General features: G+C 40.1%; 1 protein-coding gene across 9 annotated transcripts in view; it reads left to right on the top strand.

The window, feature by feature from the left end:
* Positions 1–20428, top strand: part of MCTP1 (multiple C2 domains, transmembrane 1) — a 563225-nt gene that overhangs the window by 255284 nt on the left and 287513 nt on the right. For all 9 annotated transcript variants that reach the window (XM_010831935.1, XM_010831934.1, XM_010831936.1 and 6 more), the window contains exon 2: positions 1218–1332. In XM_010831935.1, the coding sequence (XP_010830237.1) occupies positions 1272–1332 (61 nt within the window). In that variant the 5' untranslated portion in view covers positions 1218–1271. The remainder of the gene's footprint in view (positions 1–1217; positions 1333–20428) is intronic.

Here is a 20428-nt window from a genome sequence, read left to right as displayed (position 1 = left end):
TCTTACATTATGGGACATTTAATTTCCTTAAGTGAGTTAACTGGTTGTTCTCAGTGGAATTCGGAATTAATACTCTAAGACTTAAATTTCTATCCCATTTTTAATTTAAGCTCATTAATATTTTATTTCATTTGCGTGAGCCTATTATTTCCTCAAGTCAGATATCAACCCTTTCCTAATTTCTTGATAGTTAGAAACCAATAAAGATTTAATCAGAGATGTCTGCAACTGAGCATGCATGCGTGGGGCGAAGTGGGCATTTGAATCAGGTGGTGGTATTTTAATATTTTAACAACTTTTATAAATGTGATAATAAAATTCAGCTTCAAAAGTTTTTTTTAAAGTATGTTTATTTTTGAATTGGAAAAAAAATAAGAATTTTCAATCATCTCAAACATGTAAAGAAGTTTTCCTACTGTGCTCAACATGTCAGGAAGTATAAAATATGATCTCTAAAGTTTTTACTGTATGTTTCTCTTATGTTGTTTTAGTATACAGTTATTCCTCTTGCAAGTGCATTTATTACTCAATGCCTAGTATATTGTCGCTAAAGAAATTCTATAGAGGTAGCCTTGCAGAGATTTTTTTTTATTCTAAAAATAGTTTGTACACTTTTATTCCATAGAAAGCAGCATTAGGAACTTAGCCCTATTGAGAATTTATTTCTTGCAAGTACTGTCAACATGCTGGGTGAATTTATTTCTATATAATTATATCATATTTTATGTTGGGGCTAAAATAGACATGTGTAATCCATCAGTATGAGTTCCTTTGTGTGGATAAATGAATCAACAAAGTCACCTGAATAAATCATTTTAATTTTCAACTCAGTTTTGTGGAAGTCAACTGTTCTCACACACCTTTATTCTCCATTCGTCACTGACTGTATCTTTACTTCAGACACTATTTCTGCATTAGTCTTCCTTGGTTGAATTATGTGGGGCTTTCCATGGGAAATGTTTTTCACATTATATTTGTTGTTCTAATCTGAGTCAAAACAAGAATTCCTGTAACTACTATGTCTTAATTTTGAGTCTAAAGAATTTCATGAATTTCAAAACCTTCAGAGAACTGGGTGATGATGCTACTGGGTGAATTCACAAGATGATTTATTATATTGACTGTTTTTTAGAGTTTGCATTTAGCTATACATGGTCCCTCACAGGAGAAAATAGACATAATAAATTTAATTTTTGTATATCTTTCTTGCTTTTCAGAAAATAAATACTGCTGGAACCAGTAATGCAGATGTCCCTTTGGCTGAGCCCGGAATGTACCAATTGGACATCACATTAAGACGGGGTCAAAGTTTAGCTGCCCGAGATCGAGGAGGTAAGAACAGTGTCACCTGGAAGCTTATTCTCTGTATTTTTGACAAGCTTTGTTTTCCTTGTGGTTTCTTAAGTTAAAAAAGATCAACTGTAATATGAATTTTAGAAGTCTGGGTTCAGTGATGTTACTCAAAATGTCTGACGCCTGTGACCATGGAGAAAGAGGTTATGATACAAGTTCGAAAACTCTGGACTCATCCCAACCCAGACAGTGAGGTCCCTGTCACATTGCTGACAAGTTAGACCCTGCATTTTATATATAATTAGTGACAGAGTCAGTTGAGTAGATGAGGCACACGTTTGAAGCCATATTGGAATTCACCTTTTCACAGACCAGAAATTCTTTTTGCTGCATAGATTTGCTCCATTGAATCTCACAAAACTGCACAATCTCATAAAACTGCATCTCACCAAAACTTTGGAGATTCCCAACATGGGATTTCCTTAAACTTGACTGGACCTGGCAATAATCCCATGGTGGATTAACAGGATTTTGTAGGTCATGATGAAAAGGAAGACAAAGCAAACACTGTTTAGTTCCTGGATTGCATATCCCAAGGCCATCTCCTGATGAACTAGCTTGGGATACATTAATTATTCCTTGAACCCTGATTAGGGGTAGGACAAAAGGTATACCTTAAACAGACTTTCTAACATCTTTTGCATGTTTCAAGCTTCCAGATGTGGAGATCTGAAGGCCCCGAGGGCCCACATTCCTAAAGGAAACTGAGTTTGAATTTAACTCCTCCCACTGAGAAGGAGGAGAGTCCCTTAGCCTCTTAACTCCTTGTCAGATAACCCTGAGTGCTCCTGGCATCACAGGATTGCATTTTTTCTTCTCCTACCCTAACTGATATCTGCACTTAGGAAGTGAAAGGAAGCAAACAAGATCACAGCTGATTGGTCATGTCTGACTCCCTGCGACCCCATGGACTATAGCCCGCCAGGCTCCTCTGTCCGTGGGGATTCTCCAGGCAAGAATACTGGAGTGGGTTGCCATGCCATTCTCCAGGGGATCTTCCCAACCAAGGGATTGACCCCGGGTCTCCTGCATTTGCAGGAAGGCTCTTTACCATCTGAGTCACCAAGGAAGACCTTCCTATCTCTACAAACATAAAATAGAGAAAATGATTAATGTAGCAGTGGGGTTTTTAAGATTAGAAATGATACAAATAATAGATTTAAGTAAAAACTAGTAAATATCAAAATATTGTTAATGAATGAAGGTATGATTAGAAAAGTTAGAATATAAACATGGGGGAATTTTCATAATTAACCATCTGGTTGGCAGGCTATGGTCCATGGGGTTGCAAAGAGTTGCACACAACTGAGCAATGAACACTTTTAGTTTTTTCTCTTTTAGTAGCTGAAGACAAATATTTATGGAATTGAAATGATGGTCTCAAAAGAAGTTATAGTTAGCTTGGAGGAAAAAGAATAATGCTATTAACATAGTATTTCACTATATATATATAAATCATTTTTAGTCTTCAGAACAATCTTAATTACATCATTTGACCTAAAATGAAATTGAAATAGGCATCAGGTGATCAAAATTTTAGACCTTGATATGTCCTCCCAATAATATTAAATACATAAGCACATAATTATTTATTGCAATTTTTTTGTAATTACAAAATCCCCGTGAATAGAAGAGATGGTTAAATAAGCCTTAGTACATTTGCAGGATGAAATAATATGCAACTGTAAAATAAATAAGAAAAATCTCTAGGAACTGATATGGAGTTACTGGATTTATTATTAAGTGAAAAGTCAAAGTGCTAAGAATAGCAACAGTATGAAATTTAGGTAAGAATGGAGTATAAGGGATTATGCATTAGCTGTTCATTTCTTCAAAAAGAAATATCAGAAGTAAAATCCAGAAATGAATGAGACTGATAACAATGTACAATATCTGTAAGAATAGGGGTTTAGAATATAGGATAGGAATGGGGTAAAAAGGATAAGGAAGAAGTTTACTGACATTTTCTTCAATGAACTTTCTTATATGATTCTAACTCTATAATGACAGCAGTATTACAGAAAGAAATGAATGAGTAGATGGATGGATGGATGGATAGATTGATGATAGATTCCCACATCCTGGTTGATATTTAACCATAACCACACCTCAGGGGGATGGGAAATAAAACAACTAATCTAAGTGATTAAGTAAAACCATGTTTGGATTATACACTGTAAAACTCAAGACAAAAAGAACTAGATATAACTAATGTACTTCAAAGCATGATTATCAATTCTGAAACTACTTACTGAATATACTAGTAATGGACAACTAAGTAGATATATTGTAGATGAAAGAGCCAGATTTCTTACTGTTGGAGAAAGAAGTTACATACATGGAATGGGAGAAAGCTAGGATGTACCTTGCTGTGTTAGAAAGGTAGCAGTAGGAACTTATGGCTTCTTATATATACAGATAGGAATTAAGATGGATAGGGGTGTGTATAATCTATCTGCTGAGGGGACCTAGAAGCCATCACAAAGGTGTAATGACAAAGTGGAAATCTGTACACTTTTGGCCCAGATCTTGGTTTCTAAATACAATTCCCCCATAAAAGTAAGCAGGGTTCCTGGTAAAATGGTTGATTGCAGATCTAGGGCAGGGAAAGTACAAGACAAGCCTAGGACATTTTGCAGTGCCAAAAAATAAGGTACTCAAAAATGGATGGCAGAATGTCAAAACAAAATAGGAGCCAACTTAAAGGCGTTCCTGATGATCAAAGCTGGTACATTTCAGCAACAAAATAAATAGTGGTAATCATACATTATAACACATAGAATACTATAGATGTCTATGAGCTCGTAGATAACTGTGTATCATGATAAATACATAACTGAATAAATGTGGGATAAGGTAAAGCTTTTCCTCATGGTGGAATTCTAATGAACAAATGTAGGTGTGAAAATAGGAATAGGAGATCACCTTTTGACAAGCATCACTGTAATAATTATTATAGGCAATAATCATCCACCGATGCTAAAATTGTTATTTAGAATCTTAGTCGTATCTGACTCTTCATGACCCTATGGACTGTAGTCTGCCAGGTTCCTCTGTCCATGGGATTTCCCAGGCAAGAATACTGGAGTGGGTTGCCATTTCCTTCTCCAGAGGATCTTTGCAACCCAGGGATTGAACCCGTGCCTCCTACATTGGCAGGTGGATGCTTTACAGCTGAGCTACCAACTATATATGCAAGATTATGATGAGAAACTGGCCATTTGCATCATTTCAGAGTATTTCTCCCACAAGATATGTATGAATTACAAAGGGGAAAAGGTTACTTTACAGTAGAAAAACTTGGAAGACATCCCTTTAACCAAGTGCAAAGTTAACATCAGCAGTAAGGAGACCAACAGACATAATGGACCTCCTGATCTGATGCGTTGGGAAAGATACATCCTGTCTGTGGCATTCTTGTCAGCAATGCATAAAGTCAGTGTCGTCCTGAGAAAACATCAGGCAAACTCTGGCAACATATGATGCCAGTAATCTGAGCTACTTAGCAGCTGTCCCTTGGGCAAGGCACGCACCATCTTGTTCCTCCATTCACGTGTTCACAGTTGTGAGTCTGGATGGCATCGTGTGTGTACCACTGTCTTTTTTGTAGTAGCAAATTATTCTCTATAGACATCTCTGTCCAAATAGGAACTTTTGAGAGATAAAATGAGATGACCATGTTCCTAAGAAATAACGGAGAGAAAATACTACTTTACAGAAGTGAAGACTATCCCAAAGTGTTTAAAATGCAAACTCTATCCCAGCTTCACTGTCTTACTCACTTGCCTGACATTTATGAAGTTTTTATTTGGTAGATATGAGAGGAGATATATAAACAGAGGAAACAACCTGAGTTAAGTTTGGGATTGATTAAAACATCGTAGATTCACCTGTAAATAACAGATGATGTTAAACATATGATTGGATAGATAGCACTGGGACATGTATATATGATAATTAGATGGAGATGGGTAGTTCACAGTGAGAAAACAAGCGGGGAAACAAGCGGGTCTTGTGGGAATATAGTTTTGGGATTATGAATGTGGAACTGGAGAAGGAAAGGAAAATGGGAGAGCTGCTGGTTCAGGGAATGTCGGAGTTCAAAAAGTATTGCAATTTTCAGACTAAATGATGGCTGGGCACCTTGTGGATTTTGGGGAAATGTAACTATAGGCAAAAATATTTGTGTAACTGTTAGAATTAGCAGAGATTGCACTCTCTTGTTATTTATTACATTGATGCCCTCACGTACTGCCCAGCAAAGCCCAAATGCCTGTGTCCCCTGTCATCCTTGCACTAAATAATGGAAGGGAAAACTCATTTCAACCATCCGCATGGTCACTAGAAGGTTGTTTGAACTTTATATCAGAATTTTTATACATGGTGGGCACTGAGCAGTCGTAACTGGCCGTCATTCTTCCACTTTTATAACCTGTTTTACAGAACAACCAGATAGCTCTGGGGAGCGCTACTACTTTTTCCTACATTTTATTATACCTGCTTTAACAGCCTCATGGACCAGAAAGCACATGACCTTGGAGAGTCTGTTGTACATAATTTCAAAGCCAATCTCCACATTTTATTAGCTTTGTGACTGAGTGAGATGTGCAGTTTCTCTTTGCAACTGCAGGGTTCCAGATTTCACAAACAAAAACACACGATGCCTTGCGTTTTTTTTTTTTTTTTGCTTGGCTGTACAGTGTGGTATGTGAGACCTTAGTTCCCAGAAGGTGAATGTGAAAGTCACTCAGTCATGTCCGACTCTTTGCGACCCCATGAACTGTATAGTCCATGGAATTCTCCAGGCCAGAATACTGGAGTGGGTAGCCTTTCCCTTCTCCAGGGGATCTTCCCAACCCAGGAATCGAACCCAGGTCTGCTGTATTGCAGGTGGATTCTTTACCAGCTGAGCCACAAGGATAGTCCCCAGACCAGGAGTCAAACCCATGCCTCCTGCATTGAGAGCATGGAGTCTTAGCCACTGGACCACAGGGAAGTCCCAACATGATGCTTAAATTTGAATTTCAAATAATCCATTATCTTTTAATGTAAATAAATCTCATGAATCTAATCCATGGTATAATGAATATAGACAATAACATTGTACTATAATTATGTAATGTGATAAACATCATAATGATAAACATATTATTATACAATATGTAAATATATCAAAGTAACATGCTGTACATCTTAAATGTATACTATTTTGCATGTCAAATTTATTCAATGAAAAAGAAATAATACACTACTTGGAGTATTCTTATACTAAAAAATTATTTATTCTTTATTTGAAGTTCCAGTTTAACAGAGTTCCTTGTTTTCTCTAGCAGCCCTTTGGCAATTGTCATGCCTAGTTACTTTTCAAAATGCCATTTATATTTTAATTAGGTTTGGCTTTCCAGGACTGTATTATCATCTATCACATTTTGAAAGTCATGTCTTGACAAGATTATTTATGTTGTTAGAAAAGTAAGAGCAATCTGTGTAGACATGCCTGGTGAGAGCAAATTCTCTACGGTTTAAGTCCTTGAAATTTGTATTGTGGAGGCTGTATTCATTTCCCAGGGCTGCCTTAACATATTACCCAAAATTTGGTAGCTTAAAACAACAGAAGTTTCTTCTCTCAGTTTTGGAGTCTGAGAATCAAAGAAATCAAAGTTGTGGTAGGAAATAGTCCTTCCAAAGGCTTTTGCAAAGAATTCTTCCTCGCCTCTTCCAGCTTCCAGTGGCCCCAGGCATTCCTTGACTTGGGGCAGCATCACTCCAATCTTTGCTTCCATCTCTACATGGCATCCTCCTCTGTTTTCCTGCCTCAAACTTCCATCCTCTTTCTCTCATAATGATAGCAGTCATTGAGTTTTAGGGCACACCCTAAATCCAGGATGATCTCATCTCAAAGTCCTTAAGTATTTTATCTGCAGAAACCTCATTTCTTTTTTCGGAAATAAATTATTTGGGGGTCAAAATCAGTATGGTAATACAAGATAATGTAGACAGTTTTTGCGAGAACAACTGTGAAAAGTTTAGCAACTTTGAATGTTCATAAATCATTTCAGTTCCCTGAGGCTTTGAGAAGTTTTGATTGTTCAAAGGTTAAAAAGATCTGGCTGAACTCTAGAGACATTTGATGAAAAAGCCCATTTCTGAATAAGTTTCATAGGTACTGGGAGTTAGGAATTGGACACATTCTTTGGGAGGACCCAGGCCAACTCCCTGGAGGAGGGCATGGCAACCCACTCCAGTATTCTTGCCTGGAGAATCCCACAGACAGAGAAGCCTGGTGGGCTACAGTCCGTGGGGTCACAAAGCTTCAGACACAACTGAAGTGACTGAGCGTGCACACACATACACACAGGTCAGCTCACAACAGAGGACAATTCTCTTCAAATACCAGGAACAAATTTAAAAAATAAAAAAGTGATCCACATGAACTTGTTTATTGTAATTCTATTTTTAACAGTGTTCGAAATCCCTGCATTGAGGTAGAGAATTTCATTCACTCCACACTGAAACCCCTGCAGTCTGCACTGTGACTCTGATGTGTCAGTGTGAAAGGAAAGTTTCCATGTGTTCTGAGAACAGTTTTCAGATTGGAGTAAGAACTTTAGGAACCTGATAGATGGGAAAGGATTGAGAAGCTCATCCCCTGACAAGCTTCAGTTTTCTCACTATTTGGGAAAGCCTCACTAATTGAGAACTTAATACCAGTTTTAAGAAAGCCAGATCTGAGACAGTAAATTAGAAAACTTTTTTTTTTTTCTGTTTCAAAAATTGTCTTGATAAAAATTAAACATATTCTAAGTGTAAAAATAGCCCTTTTCAGGTTGGAGAATCTGCCAGAAATTTTGTTATTAGAGTGTGACTTATGAAAACTTTTAGAGGTTTATTCATTGAGTGGATAGGCATAGTAATGTTTCTAATATGTATTGTGTATCAGGAGTAATGTTTAATGTGTCCATACATGTATAATCTGAATAGGACTGACCATTAGAGCGGCTTCCACCCCACACATTTGTTCACCGCTTGGTGTTTAGGGTCCTCTTTGGTTTTGACCCTTGCAAATTTCTTTTATGGTCAGATTGCCATATATCCGGGCTTGCCTGGGGGCAGTTCTGTTTTTTCCCCTTTGACTTGCATAATATTATCTCATTTCACTGTTACAAGGGTCCTGATTTTACAGACATAGTATGTACTCATGTGTCTTAGAAAAAAATCTTAATCCCATTAAAGTTGACCATAAATTTAAGCATCATGAGTGTTCCTGTTTTTTCCCAGAAGGAAATTGCAATTTATATCATCAGAGAAAGGTGTGTATCTGAGCGACTCTGAGATACTTTTCTTGGCAGCCCCTTCTTTAGGTTTATACAGTCTTTAAACAAGCTATTTTGATCAAGAAAAGGTCTGTCATGCTGCATTTCTCTGCTGAGGTTGTGAATTGTATGTATTGCTAGTCAATCGATTTTTGCAGTTCTTACAAGTGGTGGAATCAACTATAGGCTTATTTTACTCAATATAGGCACAAGCAAAGATGTTAACGTTATAGCTTCCACCAGTTTCCTACCATTGAGGATATTTTTTAATGTTAGTGACTCAGTTTTATTGATAGATTTTTCACTATGATCTTAAGCCTCAAATATATATATATATACACACATATTATAATATATATCCACTGTGTGCATATATACATTTATAGCATATGCTTCTGCAGAACACATATGTTCTATTGTGTTTGTCTTGTTTTCATAGGTGCAAAAAAACCACTCATTGACACATAAAGATTCCCTTATTTCATGTTAGTATAACTAGAGCTACATAATTACTAAATCTTCAGAATGAACTTCTACCTTGAGATTTTGTAAATGACTCCTAGACTATATCTTTTTGCTAGAAAGCTTTTTATACTGGTCTTTTTTAAAATAAAAATCTTACTTCGGGCTGCTCTGGGTCTTCGTTGCTGCCGGGGGCTTTCTCTGATTGTGCAGGCTGCTCGTGTGATGGCTCCTCTTGTTGCAGAACATGGGCTCTGGGGCCTGTGCTCAGTAGCTGTAGCGCACAAGCTTAGTTGTCCTGAGGTGTGTGGAATCTTCCCGGACTAGGGACCAAAGCCACGTCCCCTGCCTTGGCAGAAGGATTCTTAACTACTGGATCAGCAGGGCAGTCCTATATTAGTCTTAGCACTTCCTTTATTCTGAGCCAGAGGCAAAGAACCCGGGCAGTTCCCTAGGCTCTCTGCAGCACTGCATACGTGGAGGTATTCCTTTCTTCAAAATTCCCATGGTTTGCCAAAAGATGCCATCTTTTAGTGAATGTAAATCCAGAACTCCTTAAGCCATAGAGCAAACCCTATACCAACTTCCTGAAGAAACCCCAAAGATGTTTCCACATATGAAATGCTGTCATATCACACCTGGCAACGTTAGGTTCACTTTTAAAGGTGCTATCTCTCCTGCTATTATGATAACAAATTTGCTTTGCCTAATTATTTCTAGATTGGAAGAAGAACCCATTTTTATTTAACCTTTACAAAAAACCACATTGCCATGAAAAGTAAAAAGGCCCATGAAAGGAACAGTGTACAATGCCTGACACTGTTCTCAGGAGTTGATAGACAAGGCCAATCAATACATATCATATGTTCTTCAGAATCTGCATAGACTTTGACACTGGTGGGTTTTTATTTGAAATATGATTTTATTATTTATAGATGAATTCAATTTATAATAAGTATAGTTTAATTCAGCATCTGTAACAAAGGCTGATTTTAAGCTTAACTCATTTTAAAAGTGCATCTCTGAGTTCCAATATTAGAAATAGTGTCCTTAAATTCACTTGAGGTTAATTAACTTGTATACATAGTTTTCCATATTTAGATTTCTTAAAGGATATTCTCCTTGACGTAAGTATAAAGGAGATTGTATGTGTTCATGGATTTCAGTGTATTGTGCCTATAGAGAGAGTATAAGTTCAGGAACTTAATTATGTGTTCTCTGAAATTAGATCATATGAAGTATGCAAAATTACCTTTTTCATAAATTTTGAAATGTCATTGGAACCATTTACCAAATAAGAATAGGTATACATTTTTGGTACAACTATTTGATATAGTCAAACCTATATAAGGTGACTTCGCTTTCACTTTTCACTCTCATGCATTGGAGAAGGAAATGGCAACCCACTCCAGTGTTCTTGCCTGGAGAATCCCAGGGTCGGGGGAGCCTGGTGGGCTGCCATCTATGGGGTCGCACAGAGTCGGACACGACTGAAGCAACTTAGCAGCAGCAGCAGCAGTATATAAGGTTATAGGCTCATTAATTAAGATTATTTTAAGAGCCAGCATTCATTCTAGTTAGTCTTCTAAATTTGGAATTAGAGAGACAGTGAAAAGTTCTACTGGGCTTTATTAGTGCTTATCATAAAATAAATCATTAAAAATGACATTCTAAAGCAAATAACTACAATTGGGTGTTTCTTTTTGCTTTTATTAGCTGCTGCTGCTGCTGCTGAGTCACTTGAGTCGTGTCCGACTCTGTGCGACCCCACAGATGGCAGCCCACCAGGCCTGCCCCGTCCCTGGGATTCTCCAGGCAGGAACACTGGAGTGGGTTGCCATTTCCTTCTCCAATGCATGAAAGTGAGAAGTGAAAGTGAAGTCGCTCAGTCGTGTCCGACTCTTCTCCACCCCCATGGACTGCAGCCCACCAGGCTCCTCCATCCATGGGATTTTCTAGGCAAGAGTACTGGAGTGGGGTGCCATCGCCTTCTCCGTTACAAGCTACTATTTCTTTTTCTGTTGATCTTGGGTTAGCCGTCTACTTTCACGAAGACATCTGGTTTTGGACCAAAATAGTCTTGGAAATCTTAACTTTGAAAGTGCCCTGGATCAGTTGGTCAAGTATTTCTTTTCATGGCAGTCTCAGCTTGCATTTGTAAACCTCAGCCATGGGTTTATTCTTAGGAGCATCAACAGTCTTCTCCACCAACTTCTGAGATTTACTTTCTCAGTTCAGTTCAGTTGCTCAGTCATGTCCAACTTTTGCGACTCCATGGACTGCAGCACACCAGGCCTCCCTGTCCATCACCAACTCCCAGAGCTTGCTCAAACTCGTGTCCATCAAGTCGGTGATGCCATCCAACCATCTCATCCTCTGTCATCCCTTTCTCCTCCTGCCTTAAATTTTTCCCAGCATCAGGGTCTTTTCCAAGGAATCAGTTCTTCACATCAGATGGCCCAAGTATTTGAGTTTCACCTTCAGCATCAGTCCTTCCAATGAATATTCAGGACTGATTTCCTTTAGGATGGACTGGTTGGATCTCCTTGCAGTTCAAGGGACTCTCAAGAGTCTTGTCCAACACCACAGTTCAAAAGCATCAATTCTTCAGCACTTAGCTTTCTGTATAGTCCAACTATCACATCTACACATGACTACAGGAAAAACCATAGCTTTGACTAGACGGACCTTGTCAGCAAAGTAATGTCTCTGCTTTTTAATATGCTGTCTAGGTTGGTCATAGCTTTTCTTTCAAGGAGCAAGTGTCTTTTAACTTCACAAAAAGAATGAAATTTAATTTAATTTCACAGACACTGCAGTCACCATCTGCAGTGATTTTGAAGTCCAAAAAAATAAAGTCTCTCACTGTTTCCATTGTTTCCCCATCTATTTGCCATGAAGTCATGGGACCATATGCCATGATCTTAGTTTTTTGAATCTTGACCTTTAAGCCAGCTTTTTCAGTCTCCTCTTTCACTTTCATCAAGAGGCTCTTTAGTTCTTCTTTGCTTTCTACCATAAGGGTGGTGTCATCTGCGTATCTGAGGTTATTGATATTTCTCCTGGCAATCTTGATTACAGCTTGTGCTTAATCCAGCCCAACATTTCTCATGATGTACTCTGCATGTAAGTTAAATAAGCAGGGTGACAATATACAGCCTTGACATACTCCTTTCCCAATTTGGAATCAGTCTGTTGTTCTAAATTGTCCAGTTCTAACTTGCTTCTTGACCTGTATACAGATTTCTCAGGATGCAGGTAAGTTGGTCTGGCATTCCCATCTCTTTAAGAATTTTCTACAGTGTGTGGTGATTTACACAGTCAAAGACTTTGGCATAATGAATAAATCAGAAGTAGATGTTTTACTGATATTCTCTTGCTTTTTTGATGACCCAACAGATATTGGCAATTTGATCTCTGTTTCCTCTGCCTTTTCCTTTTCCTTTTTTTCTAATCTTTGCAAAAGACATGTCTAATCTTTAGCTTAAGCAGGAATTTGTAGGCAAGCAAGAGGGGAAAACAGAGGCCATATGTTGATGGTAGACAGAATGCTTCTGGTTAATTTATTATAGAAACCAATCATACCAGAATGAAAGAGAGTAAAATCTCCTATTGGAAATGATCACATAAGCTTTGGGCAACAGGTAATCAGGTGATGATTACCCGAAGGGAAAATACGTTATGGACAGTGAAGGCTTTGGTAAATATCCAGTGTCGTGCAGTCAGTACTGTAGAGTGTACACCAAAATCATGTCCAATGGATAAAAGCATTTTAAAACTGCGAATAAAATTCTTCCTCAAAGTCAGTTTATTGACAGCCATTATGTCATCCCGAGTGTATGAGTGTGAACTTGCTTCCCCTCACCCCAATGGGGTCTATAATATCATGTCAAAACTAATACTTTATTGGTACAAAACTGACCTTGGGTAGGCCAAGATTTTCTTTTTTGTTTTGAAGCATTTTTCCTATCCCCCAAAAGAATTATGTTGTGTGTAGTTTCTAAGTCATGTCCAACTGTTTGCAACCAATGGACTGTCGCCCACCAGGCTCCTCTGTCCAAAGAGAATATTCTATGCCCATTTTGGGAGAAGGCAATGGCAACCTACTCCAGTACTCTTGCCTGGAAAATCCCAGAGACAGAGGAGCCTGTAGGCTGCAGTCCACAGGGTCACAAAGAGTCGTATAGGACTGAGCGACTTCACTTTCACTTTTCACTTTCATGCATTGGAGAAGGAAATGGCAACCCACTCCAGTATTCTTGCCTGGAGAATCCCAGGGTCGGGGGAGCCTGGTGGGCTGCCGTCTATGGGGTTGCACAGAGTTGGACACGACTGACTCGACTTAGCAGCAGCAGCAGCAGCAGCATGCCTATTTTGACCTCCTACATTCAGCTGAACATCAGACCCACAAGACCATCCAGGCCACACTTGACAGTGCTTCAGGAGTATACAGGGCAGGAACCGTGGCTCAGCAGCAGGACAGTCTCAGCTGTCCCTTCCTGCTGTACCTGCAGCAGGCCCTGCAGTCACCCAGGAGTTCTTTACCTTAGCTACTAGGCAACACAATGCAGGGAGAAGGCAATGGCACCCCACTCCAGTACTCTTGCCTGGAAAATCCCATGGATGGAGGAGCCTGGTAGGTTGCAGTCCATGGGGTCGCTAAGAGTCTGACATGACTGAGCGACTTCACTTTCACTTTTCACTTTCATGCATTGGAGAAGGCAATGGCAACCCACTCCAGTGTTCTTGTCTGGAGAATCCCAGGGACAGGGGAGCCTGGTGGGCTGCCGTTTGTGGGGTTGCACAGAGTCAGACACGACTGAAGTGACTTAGCAGCAGCAGCAGCAACACTATGCAGATGGAAAAAGATAAGATGACATTGAACAAATGCGGGAGCCTCTATGATATCAAAGCTTCTTTCTCATAGGAGCTAGAATCTTTTATAACTGCTTCATAAGCATAGTTTCCAGGGACCTGCCCAGTTACAAGTATTACATTTGGAAATCCCAAAGATTTGGCTTCCTAACAGATGCTTCTACTTCTCCCAGGCCAGATGAAATTTACCAACCAGGGCATCCTTTTTACCTTGTGTTGCTTAGCAACATAGTTGACATACTATCTACTGAGGTTTATAAGGACATAAAGAGTTAACCAAAGGTCATATTCTCAGGGGGAGAAGGCAATGGCACCCCACTCCAGAGCCTGGTGGGCTGCAGTCCATGGGGTCGCTAAGAGTCGGACATGACTGAGTGATTTCACTTTCACTTTTCACTTTCATGCATTGGAGAAGGAAATGGCAACCCACTCCAGTGTTCTTGCCTGGAGAATCCCAGGGACGGGGGAGCCTGGTGGGCTGCCGTCTATGGGATCGCACAGAGTCGGACATGACTGAGGGGACTTAGGAGCAGCAGCAGCAGCATATTCTCAGGAAGAAGGGGGAAAAGCTTTCCCCACCCTGGGGCCAGCATTGAGAACATAACAAAATAGAGGGCATTCATGTATCTAATTGTATCAGTTGGCCCCTCCTTGCTCTAGTACCACAAGAAAGGTTTCAAGGTGAGATAACTTCAAGCCTTTGGTGTTACCTAGCAGCTGTTAAAGCAGCATAAACGTTGCTTTGGGTATAAAATACCCTGTCAGATTTGTTCATCCAAATTTAGGGCCTGACCTTGGAAGAAAACCAAAACCAGAGCACACAAATGCTCATGGATGAGAAGTAGCTACAACCTTTTATGTTTCCAGTCAAAGTAACAACACTTTATAGCAGCCATAACAGAGAAAAAACAATAAATAGTTTAGTGATTTTAGATTGTCTAGACATGACAGTATTCTTGCCTTGGAAAATCCATAGACAGAGGACCCTGGCGGGAGTCCATGGGATCAAAAAGAATTGGACACGACTGAGCAACTAAACAACAGCAACACAACAGACATGACGGACCCTTATTATTCTTTCTGTTTGCTTGTTTTTTTAAATAAATGACCGTGGTCATAAAATACACAACATCACCAGAAAAGCAGACTCTTTTGAAAGTATGCATTCAGTTTGGACGAGGCAAAACCTTCCTTCTATGCACAAAGCATTAAATTTTTACTACCATTTTTCTTTCTAAGCTACAAGTTCTCTATTATACCTAAACCCCTTTTAAAAAATGATTTTATGTAATTTTTTCACCCTAATTTTATTGAGGTATGATTAGAGTAAATTTCAGTTCAGTTCAGTCACTCAGTCGTGTCCAACTCTTCGTGACTCCATGGACTGCAGCACGCCAGGCCTCCCTGTCAATCACCATCTCCCAGAGTTTACTCAAACTCATGCCCGTTGAGTCGGTGATGCCATCCAACCATCTCATCCTCTGTTGTCCCCTTCTCCTCCTGCCTTCAATCTTTCCCAGCATGAGGGTCTTTTCAAATGAGTCAGCTCTTTGCATCAGGTGGCCAAAGGATTGGAGTTTCAGCTTCAACATCAGTCCTTCCAATGAATATTCAGGACTGATTTCCCTTAGGATGGACTGGTTGGATGTCCTTGCAGTCCAAGGGACTTTCAAGAGTCTTCTCCAACACCACAGTCCAAAAGCATGAATTCTTTGGTGCTCAGCTTTCTTTATAGTCCAACTCTCACATCCATACATGACTACTGGAAAAAACCATAGCCTCGACTAGATGGACCTTTGTTGGCAAAGTAATGTCTCTGCTTTTTAATATGCTGTCTAGGTTGATCATAACTTTCCTTCCAAGGAGTAAGCATCTTTTAATTTCATGGCTACAGTCACCAACTTCAGTAATTTTGGAGCCCCCAAAAATAAAGTCTGCCACTCTTTCCCCATCTTTTTGCCATGAAATGATGGGACCAGATGCCATGATCTTAGTTTTCTGAATGTTGAGCTTTAAGCCAACTTTTTCACTCTCCTCTTTCACTTTCATCAAGAGGCTCTTTAGTTCCTGTTTGCTGTCTGCCATAAGGGTGGTGTCATCTGCATATCTGAGGTTATTGATATTTCTCCTGGCAATCTTGATTCCAGCTTGTGCTTCTTCCAGCCCAGTGTTTCTCATGATGTACTCTACATATAAGTTAAATAAGCAGAGTAACAATATACAGCCTTAACGTGATCCTTTTCCTATTTGGAACCAGTCTGTTGTTCCATGTCCACTTCTAACTGTTGCTTCCTGACAGATTTCTCAAGAGGCAAGACAGGTGGTCTGGTATTCCCATCTCTTGCAGAATTTTCTGCAGTTTGTTGTGATCCACACAGTCAAAGGCTTTGACTGCCCTTCCCTTAATCATAGACCTCAGTCATAACCGCCTTCCTGCTTGCCCACAACATCCCCACCCTCCCGCAGCCCCAGCTAGTGATTGTGCTAATCTTCAGGTCTGAAGGGCTCCACTGTGAGAGTTTATCAAAGGGTCACTGAAGGGTGTGCACCTCTGCTGGTTTCCCTGGTGACTAATGAATTGATGAGCTGATGTAACATCAAATCCCCCTTTAACTGGTAACCTCCCTCTCCCTTCCATCTCACTGTAAAACCTGTATGTGGTGGTGTGTTGCTCCAGGATTTTGCTTTCAGACTTGCAACACACCCTATCCATTAAACCACTAATGTGTCTTTTTTTTTTAAATGTTTGAGGATAATTGCTTTATAATGTTGTGTTAGTCTGTCATATGTCAACATGAATCAGCCATAGGTATACATATGTCCCCTCCTTCTTGAATTTCCTTCCTACCCCATCCCACCCCTCTAGGTTATCACAGAGCATCACACAGCAAACTCCCACTGCCGTATCTGTTTTACACATGGTAATGTCTGTGTTTCAGTGCTACTCTCTCAATTCAACCCACTCTCTCCTTCCCTCTAATGTCTCTTTCACTGACTCCTGACTCCTTTTCAGTCTTAAAGCTGGGCAGATGTAGGGCACTTTTGGGGTGCAGCCTGACACCCGTCAACCTTAGAATGAAAAGAGTGGGGCTTGACAGTCCCGTAGCTAAGGCTTGACAATTCCAATGCTAGGGCACAGGTTCAATCACTGGTCAGGGAAGTAAGATCCCACAAGCCATGTGGCACAACCAGAAAAGAAAAGAAAGAGAATGGTTCTGGGAAAAAAGAGATACTCATCTGTATGGCCTATAGTTCATCATTTATTATGCCCTGGTTATTTGGTTTACCTTTCTATTAAGCATGGATGGATGCTGTCCACTGTGAATGTGTGTAGATGTTTTACAATTATAGTCGCAAGTGAAATTTTCTTCCCTGTTAAAGAATGACCAATTTGTCATTCACAAACATCTTTCAGATGTGGGAAAATGGGTTGTTTCAAATTTTGAAAGAGTACAGTTTTGCAACAAAAGGCACTGAGAGCCAATGACTACAAAGTTGTATAACTGTGCTTTTCTAAATTTTCTTGAGTTTTGAGAATATATTATCTCTTGACAAAATTATCGAGGAACAGTTCCTCATTACATTTAGAAAAGAATGAACGAAGCTTTGTTTTGGACTAAAGAAGACTCTGAGTATGAATTATAAGAATAACTGAAAGAAATTGCTTTTCTAAAAAAAGTACATTCAAATTTAAAAATTCTCAGACTTCAGTCAATTTACTTGCACATCTTAATAGCAGGCTGTAATAGAAGAAAGACCTTGTGCTTTAGGTTGGGGGCTCTGGAAGCATAGCCTGAGACAGGGATTTGTGCTTCTCTGTGTAATAATCTGAGAACACAGCAGGAAGGGTGAGGATGAAACAGGGAAGGAAAGAGGCCAGTAGAGGCTGGACGAAGCAGCAGGTTACCTTTAGGGACCTCTGGAACAGGGTATGGATGCCCCCAACAAGTTTCAGTAAGAAGCCGAGAAGACAGGCTATTTATTTGACAATCCTAATTTGCCGTTTGCTGAGGCCTGCTCCCAAGGTTCCGGCACCTGTGGCCTGGCACATACACAGGCCAAACATGCTCCTAAAACCATAAATGCTTGAGGAGGAGATGGAGGTCGAATGTCTTTGGTGTTTAGGAAAACTGACTGCAGGCAGGAGATGGCCGGGCACCAGCAGCATCTGCTCCAACACAGGTTTGGTGTTATGCTGAGTTACATAAGTCAGATGCAGCATGGAAGCATAAAATGATTTCACTCATCTGTGAAATCTAAAAAAGCAAAACAAACAAAAGATGCAGAGGAAGGAGTACTGATTACCGGAGGGGAACCAGGTGAGGAGAGGTGTGTGAAATGCAAGAAGGGGATCAACTATATGGTGATGGATGGTAGCTAGACCTGCGGTGATCACTTTGTAGTGTCTACAGATGTCAAATAATCCTGAGCCTTGTTACACTGTATAGGATTAATGTGTCAGACAGGAGCAAAGAGGAAGTGAATTGTTTGGACTTTATAATTTGTGCATACTTCCATAATGAGAATATAATTAAAGGTGAAAGTCTAAAGCAGAGTCAGCCCATAAAATTCGGAAACTCTCTTAGGTGATCTTCTGTGTAACACTGAAAGCTTTGGGCTTTTCTTGGAATCATGCATTTGACTTATCAAAAAATACTGCACTACCTCCTAAACACAGTGACCGAGGGTGCTGCTGCTTTGTATTCATACTTGTCACGTGTTCAGGCTATGCAGGCGCTGCTGGTGGCTATCTGGAGGAGTCCCAGGGTGTAGCCCACATGATGCCATCATTTAAAGACCTCCACTGTGTTGTTTTGCCCCTGAAGTATGATTCCCTGTGCCAGCCTAAGACAGACTCTACTTTCAATTTGTATTCTCTGAAAAAAAAAAAAAAATAGACTGTAAATATTGCCTTTTCCAGAGTTGGACTTTAACACAGGTCAGAGGAACTGCCTAGAAAACCAGGGATATGAAAAAGAATGCATAAAAGCATGAAGTGTACAAATGTCAGAAAATCAAATCCCGCAGTGCTAGGCTGAACACGCGGTCTGTACAGTACCGGGCAGGTTGCCAGTTCAAGGAAGCACCCTTCACACCTGGAGTTCTGCAACACAGCAGCCCTGCAAATTCCTGAGTTGGGAGTACAAGTGGCAATGCTGTCATAACTGTCATTTAGAGAATGCGTGTATGTGTTAGTCACTCAGTCGTGTCCAACTCTTTGCAACCCCACGAACTGTAGCCAGCCAGGTTTCTCTGTCCGTGGAATTCTCCAGGCAAAAATACTGGAGTGAATCGCCATTCCCTTCTCCAGAGGATCTTCCCAACCCAGGGATCAAACCCTGGTCTCCTGCATTGCAGGCAGATTCCTTTCCATTTGACCTAGTAGTATAAAATAATGACACACTATAGTGAGAAATCATTTTGAAGTGTTGGTGGGTTGAAACATGTAAAGGGACAAGACTCATTCCTGGCACATAGTAAGCAGGTAATAGGTCTTAACTATATTAATAAAGGTAGCAATGGCACCCCACTCCAGTACTCTTGCCTGGAAAATCCCATGGACGGAGGAGCCTGGTAGGCTGCAGTCCATGGGGTCACTAAGAATCGGACATGACTGAGCGACTTCACTTTCACTATTCACTTTCCTGCATTGGAGAAGGAAATGGCAACCCAGTCCAGTGTTCTTGCCTGGAGAATCCCAGGGACGGGGGAGCCTGATGGGCTGCCATCTATGGGGTCGCATAGAGTTGGACACGACTGAAGCAACTTAGCAGCAGCAGCAGCAGCAGCAACCACAAATGAACCTAAGCACTGTGCTAAGGTGTTTTGAACTTTGGGGTTTTTTAAAATATAAATTGATTTATTTTAATCGGAGGCTAATTACTTTACAATATTGTATTGGTTTTGCCATACATCAACATGAATCTGCCACAGGTGTACACATGTTCCCCATCTCCAACCTCCCTCCCCATACCATCCCTCTGGGTCATCCCAGTGCACCAGCCCCAAGCTTCCTGTATCCTGCATCGAACCTGGACTGGTGATTCATTTCTTATATGATATTATACATGTTTCAATGCCATTCTCCCAAATCATCCCACCCTCTCCCACAGAGTCCAAAAGACTGTTCTATACATCTTGTCTCTTTTGCTGTCTCGCATACAGGGTTATCGTTGCCATCTTTCTAAATTCCATATATATGCGTTAGTATACTGTATTAGTGTTTTTCTTTCTGGCTTACTTCACTCTGTATAATCGGCTCCAGTTTCATCCACCTCATTAGAACTGATTCAAATGTATTCTTTTTAGTGGCTGAGTAATACTCCATTGTGTATATGTACCACAGCTTTCTTATCCATTCATCTGCTGATGGACATCTAGGTTGCTTCCATGTCCTGGCTATTATAAACAGTGCTGCGTTGAAC

This window comes from Bison bison, unplaced genomic scaffold (genome assembly GCF_000754665.1).
Source record: "Bison bison bison isolate TAMUID 2011002044 unplaced genomic scaffold, Bison_UMD1.0 scf7180017864533, whole genome shotgun sequence".
NCBI classification, from domain to species: domain Eukaryota; kingdom Metazoa; phylum Chordata; class Mammalia; order Artiodactyla; family Bovidae; genus Bison; species Bison bison.
This window is presented reverse-complemented; position numbering and strand designations above follow the sequence as displayed.